Source organism: Ostrea edulis, chromosome 2 (assembly GCF_947568905.1).
Source record: "Ostrea edulis chromosome 2, xbOstEdul1.1, whole genome shotgun sequence".
Lineage (NCBI taxonomy): Eukaryota > Metazoa > Mollusca > Bivalvia > Ostreida > Ostreidae > Ostrea > Ostrea edulis.
In genome coordinates, this window is record NC_079165.1 from 105,757,390 (window position 1) to 105,770,689 (window position 13,300).

A 13,300-nucleotide genomic window follows, 5' to 3' on the forward strand; every position below is an offset into this window, starting at 1 on the left:
GGATGGTAATTAAAAATATCATTTTAGATTGCTGGAATGACACCCCAAGATCATTTACAACAAATCAGGAATCGTTTACCACAGCCTCCAATTATCCATTCATCACAGTCTCCCCAAGCTTACCAAAATCAAATATCACAGGTGATTGTTCGTCTTTATTCCTTCAGTGTGCATTTGTTGGTCTTTATTCCTTCAGTGTGTAAAATAGGAATAAGATCAGCTGAAGGTAATATGATGATGATTTCCAAATTGTCTTGTAGTCACCATCTACCATAACCCAGGCATCACAAGGCACCACACAGTTATCATCACAGATTGGGTCATCAGTAAGCAGTCTTCTCAATTCATCAGCCCCTCAGCTTACTAGTCAAGTTCCAGCTTTGATATCACAGACTGTTTCAAATTTGTCCCAACCATTTGATGTAAGTACTCTACCAAGCACTTTGTTACTCATTAGAAAAATTGATTTTAATATGTAAAAATTAAAGAAGCATTTTGAAAGAATGCAATATCTTTCACTTTTAGCCAACAACTACTGTCACAAGTTCAGTGGGCAATCCACAAATTAAGACTGAAATAAAACAAGAGGATGGAGCTGGGGGCATCAACTCTCAAACTCTCAAGGATGTGCTGATGGCGCCAAGCACAACTGGAAACACCCCAAACACCTTGTCTAATGTTCAGACATCGTCAATCACTTCTGTCTCTACCACATCAACAGTGTTTACATCCACCACTACCACTAAGGACATCAAACAGGAAATAAAGCAGGAAGTGGAAATCAAGACAGAACCAGAGATTAAACAGGAGCCTTGCTCAGAGGGAGGCAAACAGGTAGTGTATTTTTACAGCAGAGTATCTAAGAAAGTAATACTGTATTTACCTAGTTCAAGGACTCTTCATTCTGTACAATATCGTGTGTCAACATTACACTGTCAGATTCCAGTATACTGACTATATGCTCCACTGCTAAATCATGATATAAATTACAGCAAATTACAAAAGACCAGTTGGATTTTCAATTGCTTGCTGGATTGATGAATAGACTTCACAATTTGGTCAGCCAAGAATCACATTTGGTCTGAATTTAGGTCACAAAGTTACTCAATCTTAGATTGCTTTTACAGGTAAATCTGAGTTGATTTCAGTGTCTTTTGCAGCTATTTTTGTACGTTTTTTTTTTAAAGTGAACATTAATAAAATCAAATTTGATTATATTTCTCTCTCAAATATACATTTGATTACCTTAATATGTTGAAGTAAAAAATAAAGGTGCACTCTCTCTCTCTTTCTCAAATTTGAAACATTATTTCAAGTGTTTCTAAATGAATTTGGAATAAAATCAAATTTGATTATATTTCTCTTTCAAAAATACTTTTGATTACTTAAAGAAAAGAAAGGGTGCATTTTCTCTCTCTCTCTCTCTCTCTCTCTCTCTCTCTCTCTCTCTCTCTCTCTCTCTCTCAATTTTTTTGATTATTGATTAAATTGAACTTTACTAAACTCTCATCAATTTCACTTAAGAATTTTTCATTAGACATCTCGCAATGTGTCCACATGCACCATTCCTCTGTTCAATCTACATTTGATGTCAGTCCATTCATATCACACAAAGAAAACTTGCAGTATAGTCTTCTATTGTTTAGTTATTCTATTTATAGTTTTCAGGGTTGGATAGTGCACATCTACCTAGCAGTGTATTTCTTTGGAATTTTACAACACCTATTCAGCTTATAACCATGGGGGGAAAAATAAGATGGGGAGATATTTTAGAAATGAAAAAGAAATTTCTGAAGAAACAAGCAAAGAAATTATTGACCAGAAATTCTTTTCCTGAAATAATCAGTAAAACTGGAGTGTTAAATCATTTTATTTTCAGGGTTGTCACTCACACTGAGAAAAAAAGTTGTCAATTCTTTGTCATACCTGAGTAACTTTGTGATCTAAATTCAGACCAAATGTGATACTTTGCTGACCAAATTGTAAAGGCTATTGGTCAATCCAGCAGGCAATTGAAAAACTCACCAGTCTTTTGTAATTCGCTGTAAATCAAGAGCAATGCTTGTGTCGAAATACTTTATATTTTACTGAAACATTTCTTGATGAATTATACTTGTGAGCTGAAGCAATCATGGATTTTAATAATATTTGTTATGATTTTATAAAGATGAAAGATGAACCAGGTGAAAATAGCAGCAACAGTATGGATGTGTCTATGGATTCCAAGGCAAGCACAGAAGGGGAGAGTCAGGAGACGAAGGATAGTCCTCTACCCTCAGTCGCCACTCCAGCAGGTGCCACGGCTGCACCAAGCACCTCCCAAACCAAACAGCCTCGGCAGAAGAAAGGTAAGAATTCCGTGTAGGAAATATGAAACGCAGTGTTTCATAATAGATTACATGCTATCAGTGTTATGTATTCTAAATAATGATAAATGTAATTCTGTTTTCAGTATTTAAACCTGATGAACTAAGGCAAGCATTGATGCCAACACTCGAAAAACTTTACCGCCAGGATCCGGAGTCGATGCCATTTAGACAGCCAGTGGACCCAGTTATGCTCAACATACCTGTAAGTAGTTTTTGTGTGTGTGTTAAGTTTTGTGTTTATCCGTTATAGTGTATGGTTACTCCTATGTAAATTTCCATTTTCCAGGATTACTTTGACATTGTAAAGAAACCCATGGACCTTTCTACGATCAAAAGAAAGTTGGACACGGGCCAGTACACAGATCCTTGGCAGTATTGTGATGATGTGTGGCTTATGTATGATAATGCGTGGTTGTACAATAGAAAGACTTCTCGTGTATACAAATATAGTTCAAAGGTATGCAGAAAGGACCCTTTTTATTGTTCAGAAATCATAACTGAATACTATCAAGAATAATGTAGGTTGTATTAGGGCTATCGCGGTTCAAAAAACTTCCGGGTCGGGTCGGTTCAGAATTTTTAAATTCAGGTTCGAGTATTTCGGTTCGGGTCTATATAGCTATTTTAAAGATCTGATATACAAGTTAAAATCAAAAACCTTTATTGTATTTTGTCACAATAATTACTCGTGGACATGGACTCGGGTTTCGACTCGACATCCATGGTACTAGAAACAGCATTGTCACTTCCACTCAATTTCATTCCACTTTTTCAATGTTTTGTTTTTGACGATGTTGATCCTATGGCGTATTTTAAATATGACTGACATATTTTGCATACTGTCATTGTTTTGTCCACAATGCTATCATTTAACAATTGATCAAAATACAGCCACAGTTGAGGATTTTGACAGCATTTTGTTTAAACAGATTTCTAATAATGAATCTATAATAAAAACCGGACCTGAACCGATATATGGAAAAATGGAACCAAAACCGACCCAAACAACACAACCCACAATTATCGGTTATTTCGGGTATCCGTTGCAGCCCTAGTTTTAATATTTTGATAGATATTGCATGTGTAAATATTTTAAAGAATATTATGTGGAATTTTTTAAGGGTATATAAATATTTTGAATATTGCTGAAAACCATGAGAAATTAACATTTATGGCATATCTTAGGACTACCAACAATTTTATAAGGGAGACACCCTCTATCAAAATAAACATGAAATTCACTTAATAAATAGAAAGTCCATTTGAAGGAGTTAAGGTCCACATAAAGTATATTTCTTTGTTAATAGTACTGTTTATGTATGGATGTTTTCACTTGGAATTTACTACATTTGTTTTCAGTTGGCTGAAGTTTTTGAAGCAGAGATAGATGGAGTGATGCAGTCTCTTGGGTACTGTTGTGGACGGAAACATGTTTTTAGTCCACAGGTTCTTTGCTGTTATGGTAAACAGTTGTGCACAATTCCCAGGGATGCAATATACTTCAGTTACCAGAATCGGTAGGTCATTTGATATATGTTATTCTCTTGTGATTCAGTTCTTTAATTTTTATTCATCCTAGATCAAGTAATTGGGCCATATCATTTTGAGTCTTAATGTCTGTCTGCATCTTTTACCTTGATGTAAACTTTTGAACTAAGAATTTTATTGAGTTCATACTTAGTGAATTCAAACGTTGATGTCAATACAATGTGACTGTTAAATGTCAAAATTTGCCACACAGAGGGCATTATGTTTCACACACCACATCTTGTTGTGTCTTTGTTGTTTTTAGTATTTACTGAATTGCTTATTGTGGAATTGGTTCATCATCATTTGCTTGCTATTTGCTGTGCTTGTCTCATAATATTGGCTTTAGATTATGCCTCACTTCTATTTACATTTCCAAATTCATTTGTATTTATTAAGAGATATATGTCTGAATGTGTACAGCACACCTTGAAATACGGAGGAAGGGGGGTGGGGGTGGGGGGTGATATGTTCACTCTGTATTATGAGCGCCACCTTTTTTATTTTGTTTCAAAATAATGTGATCTAAGTGTATGACATTTTCAGAAAAACTGAGATACTGACTTTTATTCAAGAAAGTTTACTCTCTCATGAAAATGTCATTGTGTCATTATGAGTCACAAAATCTTTTCTGTGCTTGTCCCCTGTATGTGTAAAATGTCCAAATGATATGATGGTGGCATAGGATCTGTACTTGTGTGCATGGGTTTCAAACTTTGGGTGCTTCCCATAAACTATAATGGATTCAAATAAATTGAAAGTTGTATATGATAGACTATGACTTGTAGTTGAACATTAATGAGTTTTAAGCTTGGGTCCGGCCTCATTGGTCTGGGAAAAATGGCAGGTTACAGACCGAACCATTGGGACTATGACCATCAAACTTGGTACACATGCACCTTATGCCAAGTAAAAATATTACAAAGAGGGTAGATGATTTGTCTGTTTTTACAATGCAAAGAAAGTATGCCACACCCTGATGATTGCTGATACTACCTGAAGTCAAGTTCTACCAATGGTGTCAGAAAAGCACCCTACATTAGCTTGTCATGGGCATATTATATACCGTTGGCGGTACTCTCGTTTTTTGTTGTGTTTTTTTTTAATCTGGGGAGGGGGTATTTAAACTTGAGGTTGTGAATGGAGGTTTGATGTTATATGGCATATTTGTGGTCATATCATATGCATCTGTTTAGAAGTGCCCATATCATTAATTGCTTGAAATACATTCTTTATTATCAGTTTGTTCAGGTCATCTATATCATACATATTTATCAATTTATGTTATAACCTACTGATTTTATATTTTTTTCATTTCATGATTTATTATAAACCTAAATTACTCTGATTGTAGAATTTCAAGAATTTGCATTTATATTTGTTTTGTCATACTTTTCACTTGGTTCATTGCATTGGTATATAATGGGGTTTTTGTTGTTTTTTTTCTTCTCTGTATCTGCTTGTGCTGATGTGCCCTTGCTGTTGTAACGTATGCTCTTCATCACTGCACATTCATCATATCATCATCATTGCTCATCATCACTGGAACCTACCAAACAGTACAAGACAAAATGGCCTCTTTTCTGACAGATACATTTATTGTGAGAAGTGCTTCCAAGAAATCCAGGGGGATGAGGTGGAATTGTCTGATGATCCCACTCAACCTATCACGTAAGTTTACTTCTCCTACACCCAAATATCAACACTCACTTTTAAAGATGTCTTTTTGCAGTATTTGAAATTTCTTGACCTCTTTTAATTTGATGCAGAATGAGATTTTCTATTTTGCCCTTGCATAATGGAAATGTGATTGTATTTTTCAGAAAAATTTCAAAGACCCAGTTCAATAAAATGAAGAATGATCAATTGGATTATGAACCTTTTGTGGAGTGTGATGAATGTGGAAGGAAAATGCATCAGATTTGTGTCCTGCACTTTGAGGCTATATGGCCTAATGGGTAAATAAGAATTGTTCAGCTTTCAGAGGAATTCATATGAAAGAGTAGTGAAAAGAATATGGGAAAGGGCTTCTACTTTTAACATATTTGAATTTTGTATTTAACAGGTTCATTTGTGATAATTGCCATAGATCAAAGGGGACAAAAAGGAAAGAAAACAAATATTCTGCCAAAAGTAAGTATAAATGGAGAGAAAACATTGTTTGAATTTTTCTTATTCGAGATTGTGAGATGCATATACTATTGTAAAATCTCTTTTGTAGATTTGCCATATTCAGGTATTCCTAACACAAAGTTGGGTACATACCTTGAGAATAGGGTAAACAACTTCCTGAAAAACAAAGATGCTGGTGCTGGTGATGTCACAATAAAAGTGCTGTCTAGTGGGGATAAAGTGGTTGAGGTCAAGTCAGGCATGAAGTCTCGGTCAGTACTCCATTTTATAGCCCTAGATATGTGTCTACTTGGATGGGAATAAACTTTTTCATGTGATGTATTTTCATTGAGACCAAAATTTGCATACTTTGTCATACCAACTGAAATGCAATGTAAAATATGTTCTATCCTTTCAGATTCTGTGACAATGGGGAAATGCAAGAAACTTTCCAGTACAGGGCTAAAGCAATGTTTGCTTTTGAAGAAATTGATGGAACAGATGTGTGCTTTTTTGGAATGCATGTGCAAGAGTATGGCTCTGACTGTCCCCAGCCCAATAATAGGTGAAAAGCTAAAAAAAAAAAAATTTATATGTAAGATCCCATATTACAAAAAATGGTTTCTAGGTAATATCTTGAATACTGTTTTGAGCATCTTTACATGAAGAGTTCCTCTGACTTAAATGTTTTTGAGGTCGCTAGGTCACACACGATAATAATATCTTGATGATATTCCAAATACTATTTCAGCTTTTTGGATTAAATTTCACATGAAAAGTTAATAATAATGAGTCCTATTGTTTTTGAGTTTATGGTCACCAATTCCCAAAAGATGAGAAGTGTTTTCTTGGTATCTCAGATGATGTTTTAAGATTTAGCATCTCAAATGCTGTTTTTATGCTTTAGCAATGGCATGAAGCATCTAGAACATTATGGTGACCTTTATTTTAAACATTTTAGGTCACAAGGTTAGAATCACAAGAAATCTTTTGTGGGCGATGTCTCAAATGCTAATCAGAGTCAGTAATAAAATTCCATGTGAGGTTCTCTATCCTTGATCAGAATGTTAAGGTCACCAGATCGTACAAGCCAACATTGTCTCTAGATAGCATCTCCAATATCTTGTATTCTGATTTGGCACAGATTCATCTTTGTAAAACACAAAAAAAATGTCTATAATATCTTGTATTCTGATTTGACACCAATTCTTTGCAAGAAGGACCTTTGTAGACACTTACCCTTTTTTAAATAAGCACAAATGTATCTAACATTGAAGTGAGGGGCATGAATTCACTAAGTTTCCATTTTATTAAGACAAAAATTGATCAATCGAAAGCACAGATTTGTCATTAATCAGAATACTTAATCATCCATTTCTGTGTTGTGGAAGCTTCTTACTATCATGTATAAGTCTATTTTGTGTAGTTTAATGTGACTTGGTGTCTCATTGAAATCAATTGATGATTGTGAATGTATTTGAATTTCAGGAGAGTATACATATCATATCTGGACAGTGTCCATTTCTTTCAACCACGTCAACTTAGAACTGCTGTGTATCATGAAATTCTCATTGGCTATTTGGAATATGTGAAGCAGCAAGGCTATGCTTGGGCTCACATCTGGGCCTGTCCACCCAGTGAAGGGGATGACTATATATTTCATTGCCATCCTCCAGAACAAAAAATTCCGAAACCAAAGAGATTGCAAGAGTGGTACAAGAAAATGTTGGACAAAGCAATCATCGAGCGTTGTGTGATAGATTATAAGGCAAGTCACTATGTGTATGATAACATTGTTTGTTAAGCTAATCAAACTACAGTTCAATTTGCAGTGATGGAAAGCAAAGCTTTTTCACAAAAGTACAAATATTAGAACATTGCAGGTATTTAAGACAGAATTAGGACATTTTTAGAAGATAATTCTATTCCATTATGATCCAAGTATTTAGAATATAACCTGTTGGAAACCCTAAAACACATAGTTCTTTCCTATTTGCAGGACATACTGAAGGATGCCATAGAAAGCAATGTTACAAGTGCTACCCAGATTCCATACTTTGAGGGTGACTTTTGGCCCAATGTATTGGAGGAGAGTATAAAGGAATTGGATCAAGAGGAAGAAGAGAAGAGGAAGCGTGAAGAGGCAGAGGCAGCAGCTGCCGAACAGGAACCCGAGTGTATCGACGAAGGAGAAGGCAGCAACCAGGTAAAAGCTGGGAGACTCGTCTGGTGATGATTTCTAACAAAGCATACATTAACACAAAATAATTAATGGTTGAAAAGGACGATTATTATGCTTAGCTCCTAATAGCACAGTAGAAATAGCTGAGTAATGCTAATTGGAATGTTTTCTCTTTCAGGGAGTTGGAAAGAAGAAAGGAAAGAGTAACAGAAATAAGAAAGCCAGCAAAAGCAAGAACAGTCAGAGGAAGAACCCAAAGAAAACCAATATGCCCCATGGTGGCAATGATCTCACCCAAAAAGTATATGCCACAATGGAGAAGCATAAGGAGGCAAGTCGAGTTGTTGACATAATAAAAAGATGAATCTAAATCTGTGTAACACATGTATGTTTTTTTAGTGATTTCTATAATTTTCTAATTTGGCTTGCTTTTAGGTATTCTTTGTGATAAGACTACACAGCCAGGCCTATGCTCCACAGTCGCTTCCTTCAATAAATGACCCAGACCCCATGATCACCTGTGACCTGATGGATGGGCGCGATGCCTTCCTCACTATGGCTCGTGATAAACATCAGGAGTTTTCCTCACTACGGAGGGCTAAATACTCAACCTTGGCAATGTTATATGAAATTCACAATCAGGGAAGAGACAATTTTGTGTACACATGCAATAACTGTAAAGCCCATGTGGAGACGCGTTGGCATTGTACTGTTTGTGAAGTAAGTGTGTTTTTTGTTTCCTTATATTCTGCATTAACTTCCTTTAAGAAATGATTTGAGTTAAATGTTGATGGGTATCTATAGTTACATGTATATCTTGTGAGTGCATCTTTAACATAATCAGTTTAACTAGATAGAAAAATGATTAAGCAGGGTGTTTGGCAATCCTTCAGGGGCTGTCACATTTTACATCATGGTTTTGTTGATATAATTTGAATGTTTCTGCAAATTTTTTTTGGAGTGGTGTACCAGTTATAGTTTTTGTGTTTTATATTTAGAACACCACTGCTGATTACATTTCATATGACACAATTGTCTTTTACATAGGTATTTTCATACCTGAAGAGCTAAACACAAGACTTTTTCACCTTTTGATAATTTTCTCTGTGTGACTGATTTTCAATGAGGATTTTCTTTTGATAATAATCACTTTGTAAATTGTATTTCAGGACTACGATTTGTGCAATGCGTGCTATGAAACGGAGAAACATATTCATAAAATGGAGAAACTTGGACTTGATTTGGATGATGGAACATCTACAAGTGATAAACAAGATAACCCTCAGGAATCTCGTAGACAATCTATTCAGAGGTGCATTCATTCACTTGTGCATGCGTGTCAGTGCAGAGATGCCAATTGTAGACTACCTAGTTGTCAGAAGATGAAGCGTGTTGTTTCTCATACAAAGTGTTGTAGGAAAAAGACCAACGGCGTGTGTCCAATATGTAAACAACTTATTGCTCTGTGCTTGTATCATGCAAAACATTGTACAGAGAACAAGTGTCAAGTACCATTCTGTCTACAGATTAAACATAAACTGAGGCAACAACAACTTCAGCATCGGCTTCAACAGGCTCAGATGTTGCGAAGGCGAATGGCTGTGATGCAAAGGACTACTGCTACTCCAAGTACGCAACAAGTGACATCTCAGCCATCGCCTTCACCAGTGACTATTCCACAACAACAGCCACAACAGCCTGGACTGGGTGGAAAACCTCCACCTGCTCCTCCTCAAGCTGCCATGCAGGCTGCACAAGAGGCAAAGAGAATAGCTCTCCAACAGACTCTTAACACAATGAGCAAGCCTATGCCTACTGTGCCCCAGAGTACAAACATGGCACCCCCACCTATGAAACCTAATCCAACACTCTCTGGTATGCCACAGCAGCAACAGCAGCAGCAGACACAATCGGTTGGAATACCTAACTGGCAGAACTATTCCCAGAATAACCAGTCTCAAATTCGCCAGCAAATTCAGCCTCAACAGCAGCTGCCAAGAATGCCAATGCCGAATAGACAGCAACAACCAGTGATGAATCAACCAGGCATTCAAATGCAACCAAACCAAATCAGACAAACGAATCAGCATGCTCTACATGAACTGTTAAAGACTCTGAAATCTCCATCATCAAACCAGCAGCAGGCTCAAGTGCTTCAGATTCTGAAGTCCAATCCACAGCTTATGGCAGCTTTCATTCAACAAAGAGCAAAACAACAGCAGATGCAAGGACAAGGTCAAGTACCGCCCAACAATCCTAATCAGCTGCAAAACATGGGTCAGATGGGCATGACTGCTCCTCAGACAGCAGGACAGCCCACAACCCAGCAGCAACAAATGTGGCAATATCAGCAACAACAAAGACTAAGAATGCAACCGAATTCTGTTCCTCAACAACATAATGTGCAACAACCCCAAACAAATCAAATGGGACAATTTCAAGCTCCACAACCTCCATTTGCACAACGACAGCGCATGCCATATCCCCAGCAGACACCTGGAGCATTCCAAGGGGATGGATCACAACACATGCAGCAACAGTTTAATCAGCAGCAGCATCAACAACAAATGATTCATCAAGTTCATCAACAACAAGTCCAGATACGACAACAGTTTTCTGGTGGAAAACCTGTCAGTCCCCAAATGTCAGCTAATCAGACCCCATCTCCCCAACAGTTCATGCAGCAAGTGCGTTCACCCACATCATTACCACAAACTGTCCGATCCCCTCAACCAACTGCATCACCTCATCAGCAGCTAAATCCATCCCCTCGCCAACATCAAATGTCACCTCATCATGTCATATCCAATCAATCTCATCCGGGAGTGCATGACACTAACCAAATGAACTCGGAGGCAATGTTATTTAGTGGTGGTATGTCCCTCCAGAGTCAAGGAGCAGATTCTGGTCTGGGCTTGTCACAAGACAATGAGGTGGCTCCATTAACACCACAGGACCAGCTCTCTAAGTATGTTGAGACCTTGTAGGACTTGGTCAGTTATCTGTTATGCCTCTTTAAAATGCAGATGCAAGTAGTATTGTACAAAGGATTAACTTTCCTTGTGTATTGTACTTGTTTACAGAACAAAAAATCGAAAGAGGTTTTAATATATTTTAATGGTACTATTGTTGAGTCAAGCATGAATGTGATGTTTGATTGTTGTTTAGTTTATATATAAGATACGAAATTTTATTATGATTACAGAGAAAACTGATCCATTTCCTTTTTCATAAGGAACTAGCATAACACATGTGACTTGTAGATTTTAGTCATGCCTGCCACTATGTTTTATTTAAGAAATTCTAGATCAAAATCATTCATGAAACAAACTTTGCTGTGTTATTAAGATCATGTTATGAATATAATGTAAATGTTACTGTACAGCTGGTGAAAACCTATCATTGCTTTTTGTTTTTCTCTGATGTGCAGGTTTTCACATGAATGAAAGAATTATATTTTGTATGTTTCCTTAAATTATGAGTTGGTGTAGAAGTACAAATTTGTGCAACACATTCACAGCTTTATGAACATTTTCTTGGTTTGTACATTTGTATTCTGTCTTCAGATTTTTAATATTGATTACTCTGTCATGTTGAAATGAAGGAACCATTGTATAAATACAAAAAATCAGAAAAAGCGTTGGTTGGTTTAACATGGAGCTAAGTTCACCTGAAACTTATAGGGTAAAGTTACCAAGATGCGATGATTTTCATCACACTAAACTGCAATTTTCCTTGAATACCACTAATTTTCGTATTAAACGAAATTATACTACTATCAAAATACAGGTCACTATCAGAAATACCATTTCTATCAATTGTCAAGAGTTATCTTTCTTACGAGAGGGACAGTGTACCTTGACAGACTACTCTTAATACGTTGACAGGAATAATACTATGAAGTGCAAAACAAGCTGTCCTTGTAATGATGTGGGAGTGGACAGGTCAGGGTCCATCTCAAGCCCTTATCTTCCCTCCTCGTGTAGGTTTGCCCTTTCATCCTTTCTGAAGTACTTTGGAACAAAAGATCCAAAAAGCTATTGTGCTGTCGATAGCAGCGTCTATGGACAATAGATTACAGTTACTGGATTGTTTATTCGTAAAGAAACTTTTAATCCTACATGATGCAAACTTGCATGGCTGATGCATATGTAGATGCATAAAGAAATTGTAAAGAAGGTCCATTACTCGGTAATTAGTACATGTGGAGTAAACCTTGGGATGCCCATTGAGCAGGTCCATTCATAAAACTACTAATTCGCTCAAGTGGCTGACCACACAATATCAATGTGACACATCTTTGTCTACATTTTCTAACCTTTTCAGGAAATTGTAATTTGCACAAAAGGTCTTGTTGGTTTTCGAGGTCAAAAGGGAAGAGAAAATCAAAATATTTTCGCACACAAGATATTATAAGATCAGTTCTTCATTTTCAGGAATATTGCCTTATAAAATGTCCTTGGTTCCTGTTAGTTTTCATGGTTAGATGAAACAGTCACTGAAAAGTAGATTTCGAAGGAAAAATATTGTGTATATTTTTTCAGATTGTTAGGAAGGCTAGGGTCACCAAACCTGGTACACGCGTCCAAATGATCTATTGTTTTTCAAGGTCCAACTTGCATGGGTAACAATAGATGGAAGCAATACTGATAGGGTAATCAAACTTGATACACATTCAACCATCAGACGGATCGCACTATGGTATGGTGCAGTGTGTCTTGTCTGCTCGTCCATCAGCACCATGCGGGACGGATAAAAGTTATCGAATCTGGTACTCGTGTTCCCCATAGTGAGAGGAAGATGCCTGTAGTTTATCAAGGTCAAGTATCATTTAAATATTTAAGAAGAAAGTGGTTTTGCTACTAAGTCATCTTTTGAAAGTGAAATCTTTCTTCAGTTTGATTTTGAATAGGCCTTGGAACGGACATTGAAGTGTGTAAAGACTTGAATGGAAAACCTTTCTTTCATTGCTACTGCATTTCGTTGTTCTTGGTCACTTGCGTTGTCTCCAGTTTTAGGTTAAGTCCACAAATTATACTTCTATATGTCGCTCAAGGCCCTAACCTTTAAAATGATGTAGGTTTCTGAGTCCCTATTGGTTTGAAAGTGA

The 13,300-nt window shown here is 36.6% G+C and overlaps 1 protein-coding gene across 4 annotated transcripts in view; it reads left to right on the top strand.

Annotated features, from left to right (window-relative positions):
* LOC125679251 (CREB-binding protein-like) overlaps positions 1-11,827 on the top strand; it is a 30,789-nt gene extending 18,962 nt beyond the window's left edge. For 2 of the 4 annotated variants that reach the window (XM_048918329.2, XM_048918331.2), the window contains exons 11-27: positions 28-141; positions 261-422; positions 526-834; positions 2,168-2,348; positions 2,453-2,571; positions 2,656-2,826; positions 3,729-3,886; positions 5,457-5,567; positions 5,720-5,854; positions 5,962-6,029; positions 6,118-6,280; positions 6,427-6,573; positions 7,497-7,776; positions 8,008-8,214; positions 8,369-8,521; positions 8,626-8,910; positions 9,360-11,827. In XM_048918329.2, coding sequence (XP_048774286.1) covers positions 28-141; positions 261-422; positions 526-834; positions 2,168-2,348; positions 2,453-2,571; positions 2,656-2,826; positions 3,729-3,886; positions 5,457-5,567; positions 5,720-5,854; positions 5,962-6,029; positions 6,118-6,280; positions 6,427-6,573; positions 7,497-7,776; positions 8,008-8,214; positions 8,369-8,521; positions 8,626-8,910; positions 9,360-11,177 — 4,581 coding nt within the window. In that variant the 3' untranslated portion in view covers positions 11,178-11,827. The remainder of the gene's footprint in view (positions 1-27; positions 142-260; positions 423-525; positions 835-2,167; positions 2,349-2,452; positions 2,572-2,655; positions 2,827-3,728; positions 3,887-5,456; positions 5,568-5,719; positions 5,855-5,961; positions 6,030-6,117; positions 6,281-6,426; positions 6,574-7,496; positions 7,777-8,007; positions 8,215-8,368; positions 8,522-8,625; positions 8,911-9,359) is intronic. The other 2 variants (XM_048918330.2, XM_056155934.1) reach the window with 1 other exon arrangement.
* The last annotated feature ends 1,473 nt before the right edge of the window (positions 11,828-13,300 follow it).